Raw genomic sequence first — 26,629 nt, 5'->3', positions numbered from 1 at the left:
TTGGCAAACAGGAAGTGGCTACAAGAGAGACGAAAAAATTGTTAATTAGCTACATCTCAAAATTATTAAAACAAGCGTTGTTTTTAGATTTCCCTGTAAAGCATCAAACATTCTTTCAAAATTGTCTTCTTAAACTTGATTTAATTGATCAATTCAACCCATTTTCTTTCTGTGAAAAAAAATGTATGCTCTAACATCATTTTTGACAACTGCACTTAAATGTCTCTGACCTCTTAAATTGTAATAAAATGCTCCACAGGGTGCAGCTTGATACTTCCGCAGAGTTCGAACCGTGAACAGTTGGGGCAAGTATGGACACTACATTCAGCTTGATACAGCTTCAATTTGGATTGTGATTAAATATTTCACACAGCATAGGTTTTTGACAAAGAACGAATGTGGTCAAAGAACAGAAAAAATTGAAATTGGACTTTTACCTATTATGGTCCAATAACCAAATCTAAATACACGGCTAGATTCAGCATATCCAAGTACACCAAGAATTTAATTTATTTATTAATAGACAATATTAGCTAAGTTTTTAAAGGGGTATGCTTCATCAAAATATATATATATATATATCATTCTGAAAATTAATTTATACAGAATAACAAACAAACCTACCACGAAGTTTTTCAAAAATATTTACAAAAATAAACTGTTGGCACAGAGATATGTCTCGCCTATCGGCATAAAATTCAGAAAAAGACAATCTGATGGACAGCAACATTGCTTATTAATTCAGTCACTGGACCATGATCTAGTGGGCAGGGCCTGAAAATGGTCGACAAACTGAGATGTACATACATTAATGTAACTTTATAGAAAATTTCATTGTTTATTGTAAATAGTTCCTATCAATATAACTTAATCAGAAAAACTCAACATTGAAAATTGCTAATTAATTCAAAATAACTGGACCATGTCCTAGGGGGCAGGGCCTCAAAATAGTCGTCAAACTGATATGTACTGAAAGTAATGCGACTTCATACAAAATATCATGGATTTATCACCAGTATATCCTATCAAACTAACTTAAGCAGAAAACCAACAATTGTTGACGCCGGTGCCGGAGCCTTGGTCGTCGCGGGAAAAGCAATCCCTATGTCTCACTTTCCACGACCTTTGAGACAAAAATGAAGAAAATAATTTCCACAATATTATTTCTCATTAATAAAGTCTTTAATAAAGAGCTGCGCCATGAGCGCATGATACGCCCATTGCCAACTGGACAGTTTTCGACAATTTTCAACTAATAAAGTTCCATAACTCCACAATGTCATATCAGATATTTATAAAAAAACAAAAGGGAGCTGATTCCAACAGATATAAACAAGTCACCAAAGTTTCATGATAACTGCTAAAAGAGTTTTTGAGTTATTGTCCGAATTACTGGAAAATCACCACTTTTTTATGAATAAAGTCCCAATACTTCAAAACCTTAAAATCAGAAATTTTTTTAAAATCGAAAGGGAACTATGTCAATATATATAAACAATTCACCAAATTTCATGAAAATTGTTCAAAATATTTTTGAGTTATAGTAATAAAATTGAGAATGGAAATGGGGAATGTGTCAAAGAGACAACAACCCGACCATAGAGCAGACAACAGCTGAAGGCCACCAATGGGTCTTCAATGCAGCGAGAAACTCCCGCACCCGGAGGCGTCCTTCAGCTGGCCCCTAAACAAATATGTATACTAGTTCAGTGATAATGGACGTCATACTAAACTCCAAATTATACACAAGAAACTAAAATTAAAAATGATACAAGACTAACAAAGGCCAGAGGCTCCTGACTTGGGACAGGCGCAAAAATGCGGCGGGGTTAAACATCTCAACCCTCCCCTTATACCTCTAGCCAATGTAGAAAAAACAAACATACAACAGTACGCACAGTAAAACTCAGTTTAAGAGAAGTCCGAGTCCGATGTCAGAATAGGAAACAAAAGAAAATAAACAAAATGACAATAATACATAAATAACAACAGACTACTAGCAGTTACTGACATGCCAGCTCCAGACCTCAATTAAACTGATTGAAAGATTATGTCTTCATCATATGAATATCAGGCACAATCCCTCCTGTTAGGGGTTTAGTATTATACCATCATAAAATATATGAGAAGAACATAACCTGTGTCATGCCAGCAACTGGTTTTAGAATAAATATATTTAATTCCGATGCAAAGACCCTATAAGTGAATCAATATTAAAGCCAAAATATGCAATCTTTAATGACCTGACAGTATCGTAACTATATCCCTTCTTAATAAGTCTGTTTAAAGGTTTTGTTAGCTTTTGAGGTGAATACTGACATTTTTGTGCTTTGTAAAGAATATTACCATAAAAGATTGGATGTGAAATACCCAAACGTATACAATGTCTGCATGTTGAGTTATATTTACGAATAAAATCCCATAACTCGGAAACTTACAACTCAAATTTATAATTAACAGCTGCGCCTTGAGCGCATGATATGCCGTCACATTTTTTAGGAATACAGTTCAATAACTTCTCAATGTCATATCAGAAATTTGTGAAAAACTAAAGGGAGGTTATCTTAATTGATATAAACTGTTAACACAGAGATATGTCTCGCCTATTTGTTATTTTGATAATGCAAATGTTGAAATTAAAATAGCAATACTTTAACATGTAAGTTATGCAAATATTCAAAGTCAATGAACCATGACTGAAGGTACAGGGCTAAACAATCTCCATGGAAATGAAATGTGTCAATGCTAATACAACTGCAAACCAAATACTATTGACTTTTCATAAGTCGTTCCCTTTAAACAAACCTAAACACAAACATTAACTTGTAAACTATGTAAAAGTTTCAAAGTCAATGAACCATAATTAGGGGGTGGGGTTATATAATCTCCATGGAAATGAAACATGCAAATGCCAATACATTTGCATACCGAATATCATTGACTTAACATAAGTGGTTCATCTTAAACTGACCTAATCACTAACTAATACATATAAACTAAGCAAAAGTTTCAAAGTCAATAGACCATGACTGAGGGGTAAGGACCAAATACTCTCCATGGAAATGAGATGTGCTAATGCTTATACAACTGCATACCAATTATCATTGACCTACCACTAACAGTTCCCCTTAAACTGACCTAATCACAAACTAATACATGAAAACTAAGCAAAAGTTTCAAAGTCAATAGACCATGAATGAGGGAGTGGGCCAAATAATCTCCATGGAAATGAGATATGCCAATGCTTATACAACTGCATACCAAATATCATTGAACTACCACTAGTGGTTCCCCATAAACTGACCTAATCACAAACTAATACATGTAAACTAAGCAAAGTTTCAAAGTCAATAGACCTTGACTGAGGGGGCAGGGCCAAATAATCTCCATGGTAATGAGATGTGCCAATGCTAATACAACTGCATACCAAATATCATTGACCTACCACTAGTGGTTCCTCATAAACTGACCTAATCACAAACTAATACATGTAAACTAAGTAAAGTTTCAAAGTCAATAGACCTTGACTGAGGGGGTGGGGCCAAATAATCTCCATGGTAATGAGATGTGCCAATGCTAATACAACTGCATACCAAATATCATTGACCTACCACTAGTGGTTCACCATAAACTAGACCTAATCACAAACTAATACATTGTTGATGCCGACGCTGGAAAAAGCATACCTATGTCTCGCTTTTTGACTCCGTCAAGGCGAGGCAATAAACCAGTCACCAAAGTTTAATGAAAACTGCTCAAAGCACTTTAAAGGTATTGTCTGAAAACTGGAAAATCACCCCTTTTTTATGAATAAAATCCCATAACTCGGAAGTGTAAAATCTAAAATTTATAAAAATCGAAAGGGAGCTTACATCAATAGATATAAACAATTCTCCAAAGTTTCATGAGAACTGCTGAAAGCATTTTTGAGTTATTGTCCGAAAACTGGAAAATCCCCCCTTTTTTTAATGAATAAAACTCCATAACCATGATAACTAGGAAACATAAAATCTAAAATTTATAAAAATCAAATGGGAGCTCATGTCAATAGATATAAACAATTCACCAAAGTTTCTTGCAAATTGGTGAAAGCATTATGAGTTATTGTCTGAAAACTGGAAAATCCCCCTTTTTTTAATGAATAAAACCCCATAACTCAGAAACGTAAAATCTAAAATTTATAAATAACGAAAGGGAGCTCACGTCAATTGATATGGACATTTCACAAAAGTTTTATGCAAATTGGTTGAAGCATTTTTGAATTAATGTCCGACATATGAAGGCGACGGACGGACGAACGGACAGACAACAGTGTCCCGTAAACGGGCGTATAAAAATAGAAAGGGAGCTTATGTCAATAGATGTAAACAATTCACAAAGTTTTATGAAAATTGGTGAAAATGTTTTTGAGTTATTGTCCGACATGTTGAGGACGGACAGACAACTTAATACCATTATATGTCCCGTAAACGGTCATATAAAAAAATCTATAAAACTTACCGTTAATTGATTTCCAAAAAACTCTTGTAATGAACAGTAAATTTCAAACTATATTTCTACATAATTTTTTCTCCAAAATTAGATTTGATGCTGTATCTATCATTAACTATGACTTTACTTACAATTTATATTAATTGTGCATTACAGCTTTGAAGTTGGATTGTGATTAAATATTTGACAAAGCCTAGTTTCTGACACAGAATGAATATAGTCTAAGAACTTAAAAATTTTAAACTGGACATTTACCTTTTAATGTCCAATATCCAAAATCTAAATACATGGTTAGAAACAGCATATAAAATAACCCCAAGAATTTAATTTTTGATGAAATCAAACAAAAAAGTTTAATTTTAGACCCTTTGGACCTCAAGGTGGACCAAATTGATAACAAGGCCCAAAATTCAAAATCTAAATACACGGGTAGATTCAGCATATCAAAGAACCCCATGTATTCAATTTTTGGTGAAATCAAACAAAGTTTCATTTTGGACCCTGACTTGGACCAACTTGAAAACTGGGCTCAAAATCAAATATCTAAATACATATCTGGATTCAGATTATCAAAGAACCCCTTCAATATAATTTTCATTAAAATCAAACTAAGTTTAATTTTGGACCCATTGGACCTTAATGTGGACCAATTTGAAAACCATTCCCATTATCAAAAATCTAAGTACATGGTTAGATTCAGCATATCAAAGAACCCTAAGAATTACATTTTTTTTTAAATCAAACAAAGTTTAATTTTAGATCCTTTGGACCTTAATGAGGACAAATTGGAAAATGGGCCCGCAAATTAAATACAAGGTTAGATTCAGCATATCAAAGAACCCCAAAAATTAAATTTTTGATAAATCATACCAAGGATAATTTTGGACCTTTGTGGACTAATTCAAAAACGGGGCCCAAAATCCAAAATCTAAATATGCAATTAGACTCAGCAGATTAAAAAAATTGAAATTGGTCAAGAAATAAGCAATTTATACAAAGTACTAGAAAAAGTATTGTTTTTGGTCCCTTTTTCCTAAAATGTTAGAGCCACAATCCCCAAACTACCTTTTTTTGGCATGGAGCCTTGTGGTACAATTTCATAGAGATCCATAGACTTACACTCAAGTTATTGTCCGGTAACCAGAAAATCATAGTTTTTTAGCCCCTAATTGCTGAACGGTTTGGGCCATAACCCCCAAAATTAATCCCAACCTTCCTTTTGAGGTATGGAACCTTGTGGTACAATTTCAAAGAGATCTATACACTTATACACAAGTTATTATCTTGAAACAAAGTCATTAAATAAACTGTTAACACAGAGATATGTCTCGCCTTTTTGTAATTTTGATAATGCAAATGTTGAAATCAAAATAGCAATACTTTAACATGTAAGTTATGCAAATATTCAAAGTCAATGAACCATTACTGAAGGTACATGGCTAAACAATCTCCATGGAAATGAAATGTTCCAGTGCTAATACAACTGCATACTTAATACCATTGACTTATCATAAGTCGTTCCCTTTAAACAAACCTAAACATAAACATTAACTTGTAAACTATATAAAAGTCTCAAAGTCAATGAACTATGATGAGGGGGTGGGGCTATATAATCTCAATGGAAACGAGACTTGCAAATGCCAATAAATTTGCATACCAAATATCATTGACTTAACATTAGCTATCTTAAACTGATCTAATCACAAACTAATATATGTAAACTAAGCAAAAGTTTCAAAGTCAATAGACCAGGACTGAGGGGGCCGAGCCAAACAATCTCCATGGAAATGAGATATGCCAATACTTATACAACTGCATACCAAATATCATTGAGCTACCACTAGTAGTTCCCCATAAAGTTTTGTGGTCGTATAGAAACACTTTAAGTGTGTGAAAATCCTTATTTAAGGGCAATAACTCTTTTAAGGAGTAAACCAAAGGAGAATGTCCGGTAAGGCCCGATTTTGGCCTCAAATTTCAGGTTCATCTGATGAAAGATTTTGATCACTTTTTAAACACTTAAGTGTCTACTTCAGTCGATTCAATTAGTTTATGTGACAGATTTGAACTGATTTTATCATTAAAGACACTCAGATTCAAGCTTAAATATGAAAAATCTATCAAATATGCCATAATATGTCACTTTTCAGATGGTTTTGTCAAAAATGAAAGTGGCCGCAACCGTGTTCACTCTCAACCTTTATATATGTTATGTATTATCATCAAATACATCTTGCATTTAAATATTAAGAATGAACACAAATGCGGCCACTTCCATTTAAGACGGAAACCGTCTAAAATTTAACTCAAATGCTAAAATTGTGAAGATTTCAGTAATTTAGCATGACTTAATGATGCTAATATCCGATATATATGCATTGTATTGTCAAAAACTGCCCATATTTATGTAGCAGAAGTATTCTACTATCCAATAAATAGCTAAAAGTTTACATTTTAACAATTTTGTAAACCTGCTATATTTTGGGGCCAAAAAGGGGTCTTACTGGACCTACTCCTTTGTGGTTGAAATGGAATGGGTTTAGTTAATCTTAACATTCTTATATTTTTCACCAAGGCAAATTTCCACTATCTATTGCAGTTTTCAAGTAAGACAATTGATACAACCTACCAAAATAAATATTTAATATTGTAGACTGTGCCCCTACAATCAAAATGCATTTTTTTCAATTATTTTTCATAATTTCTGTTCTCATTTTATGTAGTATGTCAACTTTGCTATGTTACTGACTTCACATCGACTGGAACATTCTAGGTTTCTGCACTTCATAACCAAGACTATACCAAACAATTTATTTAACAGTAAAATGAATATAATGTTTTTAAAGAATAGAAGAGTTTCAATATATTCACAAAAGATTACAATGTCAATCCATTTTGATACAACAACATACCAAAATCAATATCTAATATTGTAGACTGAGCTCCTTCTATCAAAATGTGCTTCCCATCTTTGATTGCTTTGTGAAGGAATGGAACAGTATCTCTGACTAAAGGACTAACTCTTTCTCTGTACACCTGTCAAAAATATTCATAAATATCATATTTAATGTTTGTAATTCACAATTCTAAAAAATTAAATAAAAATTTGAACAATTGAAAGTCTACCACCTATTTCAAATTCATGTTATAAGAAAACTTGAATGAAAAAACGCCTTGTGCAACACTTCCAGTGTCAGAATAAAGCTTATAATTATCTTACACCGATCTTAAATATAAATAGTTAATACTTTTTAATCAAATACACCCTGTCTAAACTACCTGGTAATTTTTTAAGGACTTAATAGTATCTAATATCCATTACCATGACAAACCACTTACAGACAGAGAAATGTAAGGATTTATGTTTATTCATTTGAATATGAATAAAAGAACAGAGTTCCAATGTCCCCCTTGTTGCACATATATATTATCTATCCAAGGTACAAAGGTACAAGGGCAATAACAAAAACAAAAGGTGTTTTTTTTCTTTTCTTTTAAAAACGTTTTATACATATCTTAGAGATATGAAGGCTTCAGAGCAAATGCAAAGCAATTTCCGTTATAATTAAAATTTCAAAGAATTGTACACATGCGAGCCCTAACAATACAATTTTCCATATAATCAATATTTCCAAGGGACATAACTCTATTAAAAACAAGCATTCTGAGTGTATTGCATGGCAATACATAGTCCCCTACCAGTTAAAAATTAATTGTACTGGAACAAAAACTTGATCTATAACTTGTCATGGTGTAAACTATATAACAAATATCATGTCAATTATTTTCAAGCATGACGCAAAAGAGTGCGGAAAACTGATTATTTAAGTGAATTTTCTAAGTCCAAGCACCATAACTCTGCACAAAATCATCAGACCGGAACAAAATTCGTACTTGGTCTGTAACTTGTCATGATAAAACTATATACAAATTATCAAATCATTATCTTCAAGCATGATGAAAAAAAGTGCGGAAAAAAGAATATTTGAGTGAATTTTCTTAGTCCAAGGACCATAACTCTGCACAAAATTATCAGACCGGAACAAAATTCGTACTTTGTCTGTAACTTGTCATGATAAAATTATATACCAATTATTAAACCATAATCTTCAAGCATGATGAAAAAAAGTGCGGAAAAAAGAATATTTGAGTGAATTTTCTTAGTCCAAGGACCATAACTCTGCACAAAATTATCAGACCGGAACAAAATTTGAACTTGATCTGTAACTTGTCATGATAAAACAATACACCAAATATCAAATCAATATCTTCAAGCATGAAGAAAAAAAGTGTGGAACACTGATTTGCCGGACTGACGGATGGACAGACAGACAGACCTAAAGTCCCTTTTGACTACGTCGGTAGGGGACAAATAATTGATCAGATCAGCACTGATTTTCGAATTTGTCCAAGACATTGATAATATAAACCTATAATATAATTCTCATAAAAGTCTGGCAAGAATTGTACACATGAGAGCGCTAACAATGCAATTTTCCATATAATCAATATTTCCAAGGGGCATAACTCTTTTAAATATAATTGATCAGCACTGATTTTCAAACTCGTTAAAGACATTGATGATGTAAACCTATAATATAAATCTCATAAAATTCTGGCAAGAATTGTACACATGAGAGCGCTAACAATGCAATTTTCAATATACTAAATATTTCCAAGGGGCTTAACTCTTTTAAATATAGTTAATCGGCACTGATTTTCGAACTCGTTAAAGACATGGCTGGTATAAACCTATGATATAAGTTTCATAAAATTCTGGTAAGAATTGTACACATGAGAGCGCTAAGGATGCAATTTTCCATATAATTAATGTTTCCAAGGGGCATAACTCTTTTAAAAAAAATTGATTGGCACTGATTTTCGAACTCTTTCAAGCCATTGCTGATATAAACCTATAATATAAGTTTCATAAAAATCTGGCAAGAATTGTACATGTAAGAGCGCTAACAAGATCGGACGGATGCCCTGTATTTCAATGTCCCCCACAACACTTTGCTCGGGGGACAATAAACATATACCATTTTCAATTGTAAGAAGTAATAATTTCTATAAATATTCTAGATTTATGAGAAATAAATAAAAATGCACTGCAACAAGATGAATAGAGAAATTTGAAATTAGACATTTACCTATTATTGTGGTCCAATATCCAAAATCTAAATTCATGGTTATATTCAGCATATCAAAGAACCCCATATATTCAATTTTTGTTGAAATCAAACCAAGTTTAATTGTGGACCCCCATTTGGACTAACTTGAAAACTGGGCCCAAAATCCAAAATCTTGATACAAGGTTAGATTCAGCATATTAAAGAACCCAAGAATTCAAGACTTTGAAATAAACACCATTGAAATTGGTCAAGAAATAAGCAATTTAAACAAAGTATTAGAAAAGTATTGTTTTTGGCCCCTAAAAATAAACGGTTAGGGCAATAACCTCCAAATCAATCCCAACCTTCCTTTTTGGTATGGAACCTTGTGGAACAATTTCATAGAGATCCATAGACTTTAATATACTCATTGACAAGTTATTGTCCGGAACCGTAAAATACTTGTTTTTTGGCTCCTAATTTCTAAACAGTAAGGGCAATAACCCCCCAAATCAATCCCAACCTTCCTTTTGTGGTATGGAACCTTGTGGTACAATTTCATATAGATCCATTCACCTATACTCAAGTTACTGTCTGGAAACCAAATGTCTTCGGACGACAAGGAAGAGGAAAACAACGACAACATCGCCATACCATTATACGGCCGCAAACTTTTGCAGGCGTATAAAATTGACATAGTTTCAGGTTATCAATAATAAAAACTTGCATCCATAATCTCATTAGTGATTTTCCTTCTCAAATTTTTTTGCAATCGCATTAATTAGAACTCATATTTTTACCAATAACAGGGTTCAACATTAATTTTTATACCAACTTGTCCAGTTGGGCAAGTGCCCTATTACTTTTATTTGTCCGAAAGTGAAATCTGCATGCCCAAACTTTTACATGCTATTTTTGTGGTTGTAATGTAGTACATGCAGATAAAATATAGTTATCATGTATATGGGGTGTAAATTGATTATGGAGTATAAATATTGATGAATTGAGAGGTCAATAATATTTCCAGAATCCCCTTCTTGATAAACTGACAACAACTGACAAATTTGTTAAAGTTTAATTTCATTTTCTCTTTCAAGCTTTTACGTTTTTCCATCTTAGGGAAATACACATCCGATGTCAAATTCTAAAGTTAGAACAACGAAAATAGACCTCCGCTTTCCATTGGTCTGTGGGAATAACACATGCGTCGGAAACGCCCGAGTGGTGTCCCGATTGATAACAATAATGACGAAGCAACGCCGCCTGATTGGCCAATATTTTTAAACGTGATCTATTTTTGGTAAAATGGGGAATTCAGTGCGAACAAATGACGAAATATACGCATTGAAGGGGGGTTAAGCGCACTTTACTCGACCGTGCAGTATTATCACTGAGTTATCTATGGACAAAACAACAGACTCTATTGATTTTGTGAAATTTTAATCATATAACACTTTTTTTTCACTTGCCCGATCATACAACTAAGATGATGTTTTTACTTGTCCGAATACGGCATTAACTTGCCCTGGGGAATCGGACAACAGTAAGTGTCGGACCCTGAATAATCAGTCATTCGCCATAATAAATGCACATTAATTTCTGAATATACAGTATTTGTATTTCTATTCATAGAACAAAAGAAATTGGCCATGTCAAAATGGAAGGACCTGGTTTTGTCGGTTTACAGGACCTGGTTGTTTTCCCCTTTAAAACCCAAATTTATGAAAAGAAACAAAGATCTGAACATTTTCTGTCGAAAGGAATTCTATATATTTTATTTTAAAACAAACACGTCATGTTAAGATTAATTTTCCATGGTAACTTTTCGAAATAGGAAGTAAATTAAGGTGACAGTAGTTAACCAATGTTCAAATCTCGTAAACTGATAAAAGACATATCAAGGTAACAAACGGGCCTGTAAAAATCATCAGCACAGGCCAACAGAGTCTAACTAAAATTTTCCGGGCCTGTAGATTTAAAAGTTTATCGTGAAGACTGAATAAGTGAGTATTTCACTTGACAAAATAAAAGAAGAATGTGTCTGAGGATACAAATGCCCCCGCTCAAGCTTGCTTATAATACGTGAAAATACTTTTTGAGAGCATTTGATGTCAGTGCCAATTTTTAAAGAGTTCAATTGATCTAGTCTTAGGTATTTATGTGCATGTGTTATTTTCATATTTTCACGGTTTTGTTTTTATTTCTTATGTAAAAAGTTTTCTGATATGTTCCATTGTGTCCATTTCTGGAATAATGCTTTGGTTCTTATACTTATAATCTCTTTGTTAGCTTTACTTGTTTATTTGGTAAACTAAGCATTTATGACCTTAATAGTAGTTAATAGAAGATCACACTATTTTTCAACTGGTTTATTTTTATGCATTAAGATATTATAAACATTGTTATTTACTAATACATAAAAGCTATTTCATTGAAACAAAATATGAAATTTTGATGGTCCCATTAGCAGACTGCTGCATTCATTTCTATTGTACTTTTGTGTATTGCTGAATAAATTTTTAATCACTGATGAAATAAACATGTTAACTTATAATTGCTATATCTTTGTAAATATTGAGTATTCATCAATAAAAGTTATATAAAAAAGTATTGTTAGTTTCTGTATTTTTTATTTCTTTTTATATTTTGTTTGTCTTCGTACATTTTTTACCTGTACAGGTGCAAATAGAGGTAAACAAAGGTATATTTAAAAATTTTTATGTTTTATTAACGAATCCATCAATGTAAAAACTTTACAAAAGTATCCATCACTTTAGAATTGGACCAATATAGTTGAAAATCTGTTTAATGAACTAGTTCCATTGTGATTTTATGAGACTATTTTCCTTCCGACTTTCACTGTGCTGACGTTTACTTCCATGTACAAATAAGTTTAACCAACAGGTTCATTGATAAAGGTTTCGTCACTAAATAATCTAAAACAAAGAAAAAGTTCGTAACTAACGATGTCTGTGATCAATTTTGTTTCACAGTTGAACGGCACAAGGATAAACATCACAATCCTGTCTCATGTCCATCTGTTTCGTACATCGTCTGGGAAATCCCAGTGGCAGTGGTTCTCGCATGAAAAGTATTGTTGGCAGATTTGCTAGGATGTTTCTATTTCCATTTATCATATCTTATGTTCTCATCCGAATCCTTCAAATCGGCCGCCACTGTCACGTCATTTTCATTGAAATAATTCTGAATTTGTTAGCCATCACTCCAAACAATATCTGCCATTTTGTTACTTTATTTTATCAAAATTTTTCACTTTCGGTTTTATCGCTTATACCTGATTTAAAGTCAAGAGAAACTCGAAAAAATGCTGAATTTTAACCAATCGAAAGTGCTGAAACGAAAAAAATTGCAATTTTCCAAGTTAAAAAGGGGCATAACTCTAGAACTACGGGTAAGTGACTCGCTGCCAAAATTTAAACTCTGTGAGTTTTGACTCCCAGCATTGTGTATGAGTTTTGCAAAACTTGAATGAGGCAAACTTAAAAGTTAGAGTGTGGAAACAAAAATGGGGGTGTTGTCGCATTTCAAATGAAAGGTCATAAAGAGTACATTACAAATATCAGACTTTTAAAGGACAGACCTTTCAATTGTTTTACAAACAATTGAGATACTAGTTTGTTAATGTTATCTTTCTTGCTAGTAACATTATATTAAATTTTACCAAGTATCTGAAAATGTTTTGATAAATTTAAATGTATGTCTCTATAGACGTTGCATTGTACATACTAGATTAACATATGAATATTTTAACAAACTGAACAAAAACTTGAATGTATTTTATATTGCAATTGCATATCATGATATTTTGTGTTCAAGGTCTGTAAGTTACCTTTAGTTTTTTAAGATCTTCTTCCACATTTACTCTGATATCAGGATGATGAGATGTATAATAATCTATAAGTTTTTGATACCTGAAATAAAATTTGAAACCATATTTTTACATTTATATATATGCAAATTTGGCTCTGTTTATAATTTGTACTGATAATTTTTTTTATCTGTTACAAATATATGTTGAGTTGCACACCATATCCTACAAAGTATATCACAATTTTTTGTTGTGAGACATTCATAAAATAAAAGAAAAATGTGTCGGAGGGCATGAATGCCCCTGCTCAAGCAATTTTCCAAGTTAAAAAGGGGCAAAACTCTAGAATGGTAAATGCCTTACAACCCAAATTTCTGTCTACATGTTGTAGTTCCTATCATTTTGTATGAGTTTCATAAAATTTGGATGAGACAAAGTTGGAGTGCAGAAATGAAAAAAATTGTAATTTTCCTAGTTATAAAGGTGCTATAACGGTATGTGACTCACTGCTCAAATTAAGATAGAGTGCAGAAACGAAAATGGGACAGACGGTAAAGGGTAACACTAAATGCCCCCGTTCCAAGTTCAATGGGCAAGATTAAAATTGAAAGTGTACTGAATGCAAGTAAAACAAATTACCAAAGGACAAATGGACAGTCAAAAACTTTAACCACAGACTGGTCATATAGCTCCTCAAGTATAAGTATTTAATATACATCACTGGCTTTCAAATTTTTGGTCTGGAGTGTTCCTGATGAAGGCTAATTCAGAAAAGCACTACCTTTGCACCAAAAAGTGTTATTTTTATTAATTAAAGTCATACATGTTATAAGTACTCTTTCTATCATATATTTTGTCTTTTCTATTATAGTCATTATAACTTAGGGTCAACATCAAAAGATTGATGTAGGATAAATAAACTGCTTTACCGAGCGAAGCTGGATACGACCGCAGAGGTCCAACCCTGAACAGTTTGGGCAAAAATGGACACAATAATCAAGCTTGATACAGGTCTGAATTTGGATTGTAATTAAATATTTGACACATTATAGGTTTCTGACACAGAATAAATGTAGTCAAAGAACTTGAAATTGGTTATATGATTTGAATTTATATTCAATTGAAGATTTCTTGCTGTTGTGCAATACACTGTGCTGTTGCACAATATTTAGTAAATCTGTTTTCAGACTATATACAAAGAATTAGCAATTTTTTTTGAGGGGAAAATTGATACATTTTGTAATTTCTTAAATCTTGAGGGGAAAACCCCCCCCCCCCCCAAAAAAAAAAATTTTGAAGAAATTTTCTTTTTGTAAAATGTGGTACAATTTAAGACCATACACTTAAACACAAGTTATTGTCCGAAAACTAGAAAATTGCTTGTTTTGGCCCCTTTTTCCTGAACGGTTTGGGCAATTACCCCTAAAATGAATCCCAACCTTCTACTTGTGGTATTGAACCTTGTGCTACAATTTCAGAGTAATCAAAATACTTATACACAAGTTATTGTCCTGAAACTAGAAAAATGCTTGTTTTGGGCCCCTTTTTGGCCACTAATTCCTAAACGGTTGGGACCATCACCTTTTGGTTAAATTTCATAGAGATCCATACACTTAAACTTAAGTTATTGTCCGGAAACCAAATGTCTTCGAACGATGACAACGACGTGATAGCATTATAAGAACGCAAATTTTTTGCGGTCGTATAAAAACCTAATTCACATAGTTAGGGGTGGGGGTCAAACTGGCTGCAAGTTTTGTTATCCTACATTGATTTTTTCGAGGTTAAAGAAATACATATGAAAGTTCCATCTCAAATGTGTTTGGACCTATCATGCAAATAAAATGTAATAAATCATATAGAATCGTCATTTTGGGGGCAAAAAAACTCACAAGAAATACCAGGGTACTCCAAAAGAGTGTTTCATTAAAATGAGAATCAGTGGTGCTCTAATCAAAGCAGTTTGAAGGCCAACTAGAATATGAAGTTGAAGAGCATTAAAAACAGAAAAGTTCAATACTTATAATTAAATGGTAATTCTAAATCTCAGTGAAACATACATGTAATACTGATCAAAACAGAATTGTCTCACTTAATGAAACAAGAGTGCACATGCTGAAATTTCTCCTGTTTTACTGACCATTAATTTTATGTTGAAAGTCTTAAAGATAAAGGTTTCTACAAGTACTGTATAGCGGGTTATTTTCGCGGGGTGTTTATTTTTCGCTTATTTTGGTGGATAAATGAAAATCACGAAAATAAATTCCGCCAAAATTTATGCATACATTCGGTACATTCTAATAGCTATATATCGTTTTGTGAATTATCTATTTTTTTCTGGTCGGCAGGTCAATAACGGTATGTGTTTGTTTGAACAACATTAATGCCAAAGGGCACTATACATACAAGTATTTTATAAAAGGACTTCATGAGAGCTAATTAAACAATGCATATGTATACTCTTTTTATTTTGTGTCAAATAATATAAGAGAGTAAGGTACTCTCAGACTGTTAGGTATTTTACCCTTCTTAATTAGTGTCTAATTATATAAGAGTTGTACGTGTAAGTCACTCATGATAATTTTATAACCTAATTAGTACATCAAAGGTCCCGTCAATTTCATAACTAATCAACCCTAACATTTACAATACGTTTGTACACCTGTGACAAATATCTATGTCACTGGTATTTTATTGAATAACTGTATCTGAATATATTCAATAAATAAGACGTCATTCAGCAAAGATATGTTTAACTCTTTTCTGCCTGCCACTTTTTTACAACTTTTTAATAGCAACCAATTCAGTATCCGCCAAAATATTTAATTGGAAATTAAGAATCCGCCAAAATAAAAACCGAAATTTTTTTTCGTATACTTTGTTGCCCCTAAATCACGAAATTTTACACCCGCGAAAAAAAAACCCACTATGCGGTATCAGATAAACTTGACATTTTTAAAGATCCATGACAATGAGATCAATGTCAGATGGAAACTGTCACACAGACATGTACACCTTACAATTATTCCATACACCAAATATAGTTGACATATTGCTTTAAGCAATATGGTAATTGAAAAACAGACCAAAACACAAAAAACTTAATGTTAACCAATGAACCATGGAAATGAGGTCAAGGTCAGATGATACTAGCTAGACAGACATGTACACCTTACAATCATTCCATACACCAAATATAGTTGACAAATTGCTTATGGTAATTGAAAAACATACCAAAACACAAAAACTTTATGTTAACCAATGAACCATGGAAATGAAGTCAAGGTCAGATGATACTGGCTAGACAAACATGTACACCTTACAATCATTCCATACACCAATTATGGTTGAACTATTCTATTATTATTTGAAAAACAGACCAAAACACAATAAACTGTTAACACAGAGATATGTCTCGCCTATTTGTTATTTTGATAATGCAAATGTTGAAATTAAAATTACAATACTTTAACATGTAATTTATGCAAATATTCAAAGTCCATGAACCATGACTGAATATACAGGGCTAAACAGTCTCCATGGAAATGAGATGTGCCAATGCTAATACAACTGCAAACCAAGTCATTCCCTTTAAACAAACCTGAACACAAACATTAACTTGTAAACTATGTAAAAGTTTCAAAGTCAATGAACCATAATTAGGGGGTGGGGTTATATAATCTCCATGAAAATGAAACTTGTAAATGCCAATACATTTGCATACCGAATATCATTGACTTAACATTAGTGGTTCATCTTAAACTCACCTAATCACTAACTAATACATGTAAACTAAGCAAAAGTTTCAAAGTCAATAGACCATGACTGAGAAGTAAGGACCAAATATTCTCCATGGAAATAAGATGTGCTAATGCTTCTACAACTACATACCAATTATCATTGACCTACCACTAATGGTTCCCCTTAAACTGACCTAATCACAAACTAATACATGTAAACTAAGCAAATGTTTTAAAGTCAATAGACCATGACGGAGGGGGTGGGGCCAAATAATCTCCATTGAAATGAGTAATGCCAATGCTTATACAACTGCATACCAAATATCATTGACCTACCACTAGTGGTTCCCCATAAACTAACCTAATCACAAACTAATACATGTAAACTAAGCAAAGTTTCAAAGTCAATAGACCTTGACTGAGGGGGTGGGGCCAAATAATCTCCATGGAAATGAGATGTGCCAATGCTAATACAACTGCATACCAAATATCATTGACCTACGACTAGTGGTTCACCCTGAACTAGACCTAATCACAAACTAATACATTGTTGACGCCGCCGCCGCCGGAAACAGCATACCATGTCTCGCTTTTTGACTCCGTCAATGCGAGACAAAAACTTAACATTGACCAATGAACCATGAAAATGAGGTCAAGGTCAGATGACACCGGCTAGACAGACATGTACACCTTACATCATTCCATAAACCAAATATAGTTGACCTATTGCTAATAGTACTTGAAAAACAGACTAAAACACAAAACACTTAACATTAACCAATGAACCATTAAAGTGAGGTCAAGGTCAGATGAAACCTGCCAGTCTGACATGTACCCCTTACAATCATTCCATACACCACAGATAGTTGACCTGCTGCTTGTAGTATCTGAGAAACGGACCTAATCACGTAACTTTAACCTTGATCACTGATCCATGAATTGAGGTCAATGTCAGGTTAACCCTATCTGACGGACATGTAGACGATGCAAGGAACCCATATACCAAATATAGTTATCCTATTACTCAAAATAAGTGAGAAATTCACATGACAAAAAAACTGTAATTTTTTTCAAGCAGTCACTGAACCATCTAAATGAGGTCAAGGACAATGGGAATATGACAGACGAAAAACTTCGTAACATAAGGTATCTGCATACAACGTATGAAGCATCCAGATCTTCTACCTTCTGAAATATAAAGCTTTATACAAATAGTTTACGCCGCCGCCTGCCGGATAGTAATACCTATGTCTCGCATACTGCGAGACAAAAAACTGTGCTAAATAAAAAATTTAAAAGTCATAGAAATTCTGGGAACAGATGAAAAATATGTTATAGGATATAGATTTAAACTATATGACCATGACCACTCTCCATATATAGTGGGCACAATTGCACAGCCCACTCTAATAACTAGAGGTTCTTTAGTAGAGCCTGTGTTGCTCACCTAGGTCTATGAGCATCTCTAACATTGTGGACTAGAATAGAATTCATGACACAAATCTTTTTTTCCGTTGATCTTGTATTGCTGATAATTTTTTTGTTTACAGTTTCTCTCTTTTTCGGCAAAATTTTACTTATTTGTAGATCTTGTCTTGCTGATCATTTTTTGCTGTTTTCAAGATATTAGGCAAAAACGTAAAATATTGGTAAAAATCGTCATGAAAGAGCAAGAACTCGTACAAGGAGTCGACTGATGATTTCTGCTATTTGACTTATTTGTAGATCAAGTCTTAATGATCATTTTTGCTTATCTAAGTTTCTATCTATCTTAGCATTACAGTTTTTCTGATAGTAGGCAAAACGCAAAAAAAAATGGTAAACATCATTATCAAAGGGCAATAACTCCAATAAGGGGTTTTCAGATGATTTAATTATTTTAACTTATAAGTAGATCTTGTCTTGCTGATCACTTTTGCTTATTTAAGTTTCAATCTATCTATACTAGTTTTTCAGATAATTGGCAAAAACACAAAAAAATTGATAAAACTCGTCATTAAAGGGCAATAACTCCAATAAGAAGTTGTCTGACGATTTCCACATTGGGGGACTTACTTGTAGATCTTGTTTTGTTGATCTCTTTTGGTGTATAAAGTTTCTCTCTATCTATTATAGTTTTTCAGATATTAGGCAAACATGAAAAAAATCAGTAAAATTTCAGGGCAAAATTTCCTACAAGATAAACAAGATACCTAATGATGAATGTGGCCAAGTTTGGTTAAATTTGGCCCATTAGTTTCAGAGGAGAAGATTTTGGTAAAAGGTTAATGACGACGATGGACAACAGATGCCAAGTGATGAGAAAAGCTCACTTGGCCTTTTAGGCCAGGTGAGCTAAAAATGGGTCCCTACTTTAATTTTAAGCTACACATCTATTAAACAATGAATTTGTTTAAATAATCTTTTTTTAAGAAATAATAAAATGCTCCGCTGGGGCGCAGCTTGATACGACCGCAGAGGTCGAACCCTGAACAGTTGGGGCAAGTATGGACACAACATTCAAGCTTGATACAGCACTGAATTTGGATTGTAATTAAATATTTGACACAGCATAGGTTTCTCACACAGAATAAAAGTGGTCTAAGAACTTAAATTTTTTTAATTTACCTATTCAAACTATCATTATTATTTGCTTTTATATATAATCAGAAATAACCAATTTAAAATGGAAAATTTTAAAGAAAAAAAATGAAAAAAAATCCCCCCCCCCCCAATTTTTTGAACCCCCTTATGATTCATCACCCCCAAACTCAATCCCAGCTTTCCCTTTGTGGTATTGTACCTTGCAGTACAATTTCAGAGAGATCCATACATTTGAACACAAGTTATTGTCTGGAAACTAGAAAAATGCTCGTTATTTTGGCCCCTTTTTGGCCCCAAATTCCTAAACGTTTAGGGCAATTACCCCCAAACTCAAACCCAGCTTTCCCTTTGTGATATGGAACCTTGCAGTACAATTTCATAATGATCCATACACTTACACACAAGTTATTGTCCTGAAACCAGAAAAATGCTTGTTTTTTTGCACCTTTTTGGCCCCTAATTCCTAAAATTTTGAGGAAATTACCCCCAAAATCAATCCCAGCCTACCCTTTGTGGTATGGTACCTTGCAGTACAATTTCAGAGAGATCCATACATTTGAACACAAGTTATTGTCTGGAAACTAGAAAAATGCTTATTTTTGGCCCCTTATTCCTAAACTTTTTGGGCAATTACCCCCAAACTCAATTCCAGCTTTCCCATTGTGATATGGAACCTTGTAGTACAATTTCATAAAGATCCATACACTTACACACAAGTTATTGTCTGGAAACTAGAAACATGCTTGTTTTTTGCCCCTTTTTGGCCCCCTAATTCCTAAAATTTGGAGGCAATTACCCCAAAATCAATCTTAGCATTCCCTTTGTGATATGGAACCTTGTGATACAATGTCAGAGAGATCCATACACTTACACACAAGTTATTGTCATGAAATTAGAAAAATGCTTGTTTTTTACCCCTTTTTGGCCCCTAATTCCTAAAATTTGGAGGCAATTACCCCCAAAATCAATCCCAGCATTCCCTTTGTGATATGGAACATTGTGGTACAATGTCAGAGAGATCCATACACTTACACACAAGTTATGTCTGGAAGTTACAAAAATGCGTATTTTTAGCCCCTTTTTGGCCCCATAATTCTTTAACTGTGGGTACCATAACCCCCAAAATCAGTCCCCACCTTCCTTTTGTGGTATTGAACCTTATGGTAAAATTTCATTGAGATCCATTCACTTAAACTAAAGTTAGAGTGCGAAAACTAATGTGTCTTCAAACGACGACGCCGGACGACATACCAATATACGACCACAAAAGTTTGTTTGCGGTCGTATAAAAATCCAATATAGTTAAAATAAAAGAACAGAGTTCTGATGTCCCCCGCGTTGCACATATTTTATCTATCCAAGGTACAAGGGCAATAAATGGTTCTTTAAAACTTAGAGAAATGAGGCCACAGCAATTTAATTTCTTGTTCTACGGATTTTTCCACTCCAGAAATTGGGGCAAACAAGCGATTTGAAAATTTTAATAAATTTTTTTTTATAAATTTGCCAATTTTTGAGGTGAAGCTTGAAAAGTAAAGGCGAGCGATTATATTTCTTTTTGTAAGCATAAAATCATAGGTTCTGACAATATTGTTTAAAACAAGATGGTATGAAACTTGATTTACCCCTTGGACTTTGATATTTCTTTAATTTATCAACTGCTGAAGTGTTTTTTTTTTTTCCTTTTTCACCAAGACATGTAATACCCACTTTGAATTGCAGCATATTTATGACTTCTTGTATTACTGTTACTTTCTGAGGACATCAGATCTTCAACTAATTAATTGAAAAATTATTTCAACTGTCTTAAATGATCTCCATTGAATTGTAATCGATGTCTTTCCTCCTTCACTGGGCATAACTTATAAATGGCAACATGGCGGGTGTCTTGCAAGATGCAGGAACAGCTCATCCTTCCGGAACACCTAAGTTCATCCCCAGTTTTTAGGGGTTCATGCTGTTTGTTGATGTGTGTACTTTTTAGTTTTTTGTGTTATATGTTGGTTGTCTGTGTCTCCACCGTTTTGGTGTTCTCATTTCTGTTCTTTGTCTTTTTGGCACTTTGTATATAAATAAGATGTGGTATGAGTGCCAATGAGACAACTCTCCATCCAAGTCTCAATTTATTTAAAGTTAACAATTATAGGTCAAAGTACGGCCTTCAACACGGAGCCTTGGCACATACGGAACAGCAAGCTATAAAAAGCCCCAAAATGACTAGTGTAAAATAATTCAAACAGGAAACCCAACAGTCTAACTGTCTAATCTATATACAAAACAAGAAGCTGTCAGAGTGACATCAAACCGGATTTTCCTGCAGAGGTCGAACCCTGAACAGTTGAGCAAGTATGGACACTGCATTTCAACTTAAAACTGCTCTGAATTTGGATTGTGATTGAATATTTGACACAGCATAGGTTTGTGACACAAAATGAATGTGGTCAAAGAACTGAAATATTTGAAATTGGACATTTACCTATTATGGTCAAATATCCAAAATCTAAGTACATTGTCAGAATCAGCATATCAAAGAACTCCAAGAATTCAATTTTTGATGAAATCAAACAATAGTTTACTTTAGGACCCTTTGGACCACAATGTGGACCAATTTGATAAGGAACCCACAATCCAAAATCTCTCAATACATGGTTAGATTTCAAGGAACTACATAAATTCAATTTTTGTGAATCAAACAAAGTTTAATTTTGGACTCTGATTTGGACAAACTTGAAAACTGAGCCCAAAAATTTAATATTTAAATACAGGTTTAGATTCAGCATTTGAAAGAACCCTATATATATTTAATTTAAGTTGAAATGAAACACAATTTGATTTTATCCATATATTTTCTGTGCAAAGGGAAATAACTCAAACTGGATAAATATATATGATTATAATCAATAAACCAGTGATAATTAAGTTCTATAAAATTAGATATGATGTTATTTTTCAAATTATAATCAATAATATAATAACAACAACCTGTGATGACTAAGTTCTCTAAAATTAGATATGGTTTAACACTCAAACATTGTTAAAATCAGCATATCAAAGAACCCAAAAATTCAATTGTTGATTAAACAAAAGTTTAATTTAGGACCCTTTGTACCTCGATGTGGTATTATCTAACTAATAATGAAAATAAATACAGGTTTAGATTCAGAATTTCAAAGAACCCTATATATATTCAATTTATGTTGAAATCAAACACAGTTTAATTTTGGACCCCGATTTGGACCAACTTGAAAACTGGGCCCAAAATCAGAAATCTAAATATATGTTTATAAATAGACAATAAAGGCTTAGTTTTGAAAGGAGTTCACCTAATCAAAAAAAATATATATAGCATTCAGGAAATTAGTTTTTACAGAATAACAAACAAACTTACCTCAAAATTCTTCAAACAATTTACCAAAGAAAAGAAAAAAAAATCAAAAAATTTATTTTTCATTAATACAATGTCTTTTAAAAATCTATAAAACTTATCTGTAATTATCTTCAAAATGTCTAATAATGAACAGTAAATTTCTAACTATAATTACTCCTATATAGCTTTTAATCATCAACACTTAGAAAACATATAATTTTCAAATAAATCTGTCACTCCAATTATAATAGTGAGATGGCCCAAGACCACAATTAATGATCCCGCTTTTCGTTGTACACGAATATAGTTCCTTTTAATTAGAGTGTATTTTTTCTTAATTTTTTTTCTTTCCTTTCCTCACTCATTTCTTAGTTTTTTTTTGGATGGAAATGAAAGAAGAGAGGTGAAATAAACTTTTGGATGTTGTATTTTAACTGATTTTGATATGGAAATAGTGATTAGGCCAGGTGCAAAAAGGTGATATTTACAGTTTTCGGAACATCTCTTGACTTGTCCATAGGGGTATGGATGTGTATTGGCTAAATTTGTAAGATACTCGGGAGCAATCTTTCTGAATGTTGGATATATGTTTGAACTAGTTCTGTACTTTACACACACAAAATATTTGACAAAAAGATTCGGTGCATTTTTTTTAAATGAAACAAAACGTTATAAAGAACTAATAGAGTCTGTGGCCTAAGAGAGGTGAATTCAGGAAATATTGAATTTGTACTTTGACAACTTCCCTGAATGATCTATTGGTATTAATTTGTCAAACTACATGAGAATAAATGATTTCCACTTTTATTTGATAGAAATTTTGTAAAAAAGTGACATTTCAGCCTACATGCCAAAAATTGAACTATTTCAGTTGTTTCAATATTTTTACAAAAGTAGCATGCTTACTTTCTCTCTGACAGGTTTTTCTGATTTTCTATTTGTGTTTGTGGTATCTAATGTAGATGTTTAACTCATTTTTGAACACTGAACATACAAAAAAAGTAGATAAAATCAGAATAAGAGTGCAAAATGTTCTGCTTTAATGGTCTTAGTCTAACGGTCAGTATGAAGCAATTGAAAAATGAGGTTCTATGCACATACTAGTTGAATTCCTTTTAGCAGATTTCACTGAATCTGTATCAAAAGCACTTATTACTGGTTGTTTGACCTTGTCTGTTTCACAGACTACCTTTATTTTCTTTTGTTTGATAGCTAGTGGTTAAAATATTGGCCTTTTGAGGCTGAAATTTCATGCCGGTTTTAAAAAGTAAAGTAAACAAGCATTCTGAGAGTATTGCATGGCAATACATAGTCCCCTACCGGGTAAAAATTCATTATACTGGAACAAAATGCTAACTTGTTCTATAACTTGTCATGGTGTAAACAAATAGAAAATATCAAGTCAATATCTTCAAGCATGACTAAAAACAGTGTGGAAAACTGAATATATGAGAGAATTTTTTCAAGTCCAAGGACCATAACTCTGCACAAAATTATCAGACTGAAACAAAAATTTGAACTTGATCTGTAACTTGTCATGATAAAACTATACACTAATTGTCAATCAATATCTTCAAGCATGATGAAAAAAAGTGTGGAAAACCTATAACACTCTAACATTAGATATGATGTAATACAATGTATATCTATTTTCGAATTACAATCAAATATAATTAATAGTTCCAAATATTTTTTTCTTTCATTTGTCACAAACTAATATAGATTTGTAACTTATCTATAAAATGTCAACAACTTTTATCTACACAATGTAATGTAATGAAATATATACTTTAATAAAAATAGATTATTATCTAATTAAAGGATTTCACTTAAAAAAAATAATACATATATATATACATGTAGCATTCAGAAAATTAGTTTATACAAAATAACATATAAACCTGCCACAAAATTCTCAAACAATTTACCAAAGAAAGTCTTTTAAAAAATGAGTTATCTCCCTTTGTACAGATATATGGTTTAACATAGTACTCTAACATTAGTTATGGATTTTTTTTATGGACCATAACTCTGGACTAAATCATCAGACCGGAACAAAATTCGAACTTGATCTATAACTTGTCATTATAAAACTATATACCAAATATCAAATCAATATCTTCAATAAGTAAGAAAAAAAGTGTGGAAAGCTGAGTTGCCGGACTGACGAACGGACAGACGGAAAGAGTGCAAACCTAAAGTCCCCTTCGACTTTGTCGGTAGGGGACTAATAACTTTGCATCAGATCATACTGTCTACATATATAGTCGAGAGCGACAGTCTTGTTACATCCAGGCTCCATGTTTTATCATATCTAAGCAAAGATTTGAGCAAAAAGAAGCATATCTCCATCTCCCATATCATTTATATGCTTTTTAATATGCAAATGTGGGGAACGACCTAAATTGACAACCTGTTTTTTTAAGCTTGACATTGCTGAAGACCATTTTATTCACATGTGTTAAGCTATTTGAAACTTATATTTCCATTTAAAAGTACATTTATAACATGTAAAATGTTTTTTTATAACTTAACAACTTCAGAAAGTTGTGGTAAGTGAAAAATATTACATTTCATATAAGGCCTCACTTCATTTGAAAACCTCTATTTTTTGGCACAGGCTCATATAAAATTTACTTCTGGCCATTTTTTATAAGTCTGAAACATGAAGTATGCTATCTGTTGCTTTTAATAGGTGATAACTTATACATAGAGACATTAAAAAGTGTAAGTTTTGGTATATTTTGGTTTTTAGAAGCCCAAATTTGATAGTTGAAATTGTTCTAATTCAACGCCACAATTTAGCACCCAAAGTTCAGATATAAAAAATGCCACATTTTTTATAATTGGTATCATATGGCTTTGAAACTTTGTAAACTGTTTCATAATACACTAAGCTTAAATCATGCCAAGTTTTATTATTAGAATTGGTCAAGTTTTAGCCCCCTAATAGGCCCAAGACCACAATTAATGATCCTGCTTTTCGTTGTCCACGAATATAGTTCCTTTTAATTAGAGTGTATTTTTTCTTAATTTTTTTTCTTTCCCTTCCTCACTCATTTCTTAGTTTTTTTTGGATGGAAATGAAAGAAGAGAGGTGAAATAAACTTTTGGATGTTGTATTTTAACTGATTTTGATATGGAAAGAGTGATTAGGCCAGGTGCAAAAAGGTGATATTTACAGTTTTCGGAACACCTCTTGACTTGTCCATAGGGGTATGGATGTGTATTGGCTAAATTTGTAAGATACTGGAGAGCAATCTTTCTGAATGTTGGATATATGTTTGGACTAGTACTGTACTTTACACACACAAAATATTTGACAAAAAGATTCAGTGCATTTTTTTAAATGAAACAAAACGTTATAAAGAACTAATAGAGAATTTAATTGTGGTCTGTGGCCAGATAGGACATTAACCATATGTTTAGTAAACTGATAACAGTACCAAGGCTTCCAAAACGGTTATATATTCCAGACATTTGTATAATGTCCGGTAAAAGTCCGGCT

The 26,629-nt window shown here is 32.7% G+C and overlaps 1 protein-coding gene and 1 long non-coding RNA gene across 6 annotated transcripts in view; one reads left to right on the top strand and one right to left on the bottom strand.

The window, feature by feature from the left end:
• Window positions 1-26,629, bottom strand: part of LOC127698964 (adenylosuccinate synthetase isozyme 1-like) — a 269,886-nt gene that overhangs the window by 107,563 nt on the left and 135,694 nt on the right. For all 3 annotated transcript variants that reach the window (XM_052202747.1, XM_052202749.1, XM_052202748.1), the window contains exons 7-8: window positions 13,453-13,534; window positions 7,404-7,527 (exon numbers count right to left, since the gene is read on the bottom strand). In XM_052202747.1, the coding sequence (XP_052058707.1) occupies window positions 7,404-7,527; window positions 13,453-13,534 (206 nt within the window). The remainder of the gene's footprint in view (window positions 1-7,403; window positions 7,528-13,452; window positions 13,535-26,629) is intronic.
• LOC127699011 (uncharacterized) overlaps window positions 1-26,629 on the top strand; it is a 314,933-nt gene that overhangs the window by 178,006 nt on the left and 110,298 nt on the right. Inside the window, exon 3 of one of the 3 annotated variants that reach the window (XR_007980996.1) lies at window positions 20,231-20,429. The exons of the other annotated variants lie outside the window; for them this stretch is intronic. This is a non-coding gene — a long non-coding RNA (uncharacterized LOC127699011). Of the gene's footprint in view, window positions 1-20,230; window positions 20,430-26,629 lie in introns of those variants that run through there. 3 annotated transcript variants of the gene reach the window in all.

The sequence above is a fragment of the Mytilus californianus genome, unplaced genomic scaffold (genome assembly GCF_021869535.1).
Source record: "Mytilus californianus isolate M0D057914Y unplaced genomic scaffold, xbMytCali1.0.p SCAF_4, whole genome shotgun sequence".
Classification (NCBI taxonomy): domain Eukaryota; kingdom Metazoa; phylum Mollusca; class Bivalvia; order Mytilida; family Mytilidae; genus Mytilus; species Mytilus californianus.
This window is presented reverse-complemented; position numbering and strand designations above follow the sequence as displayed.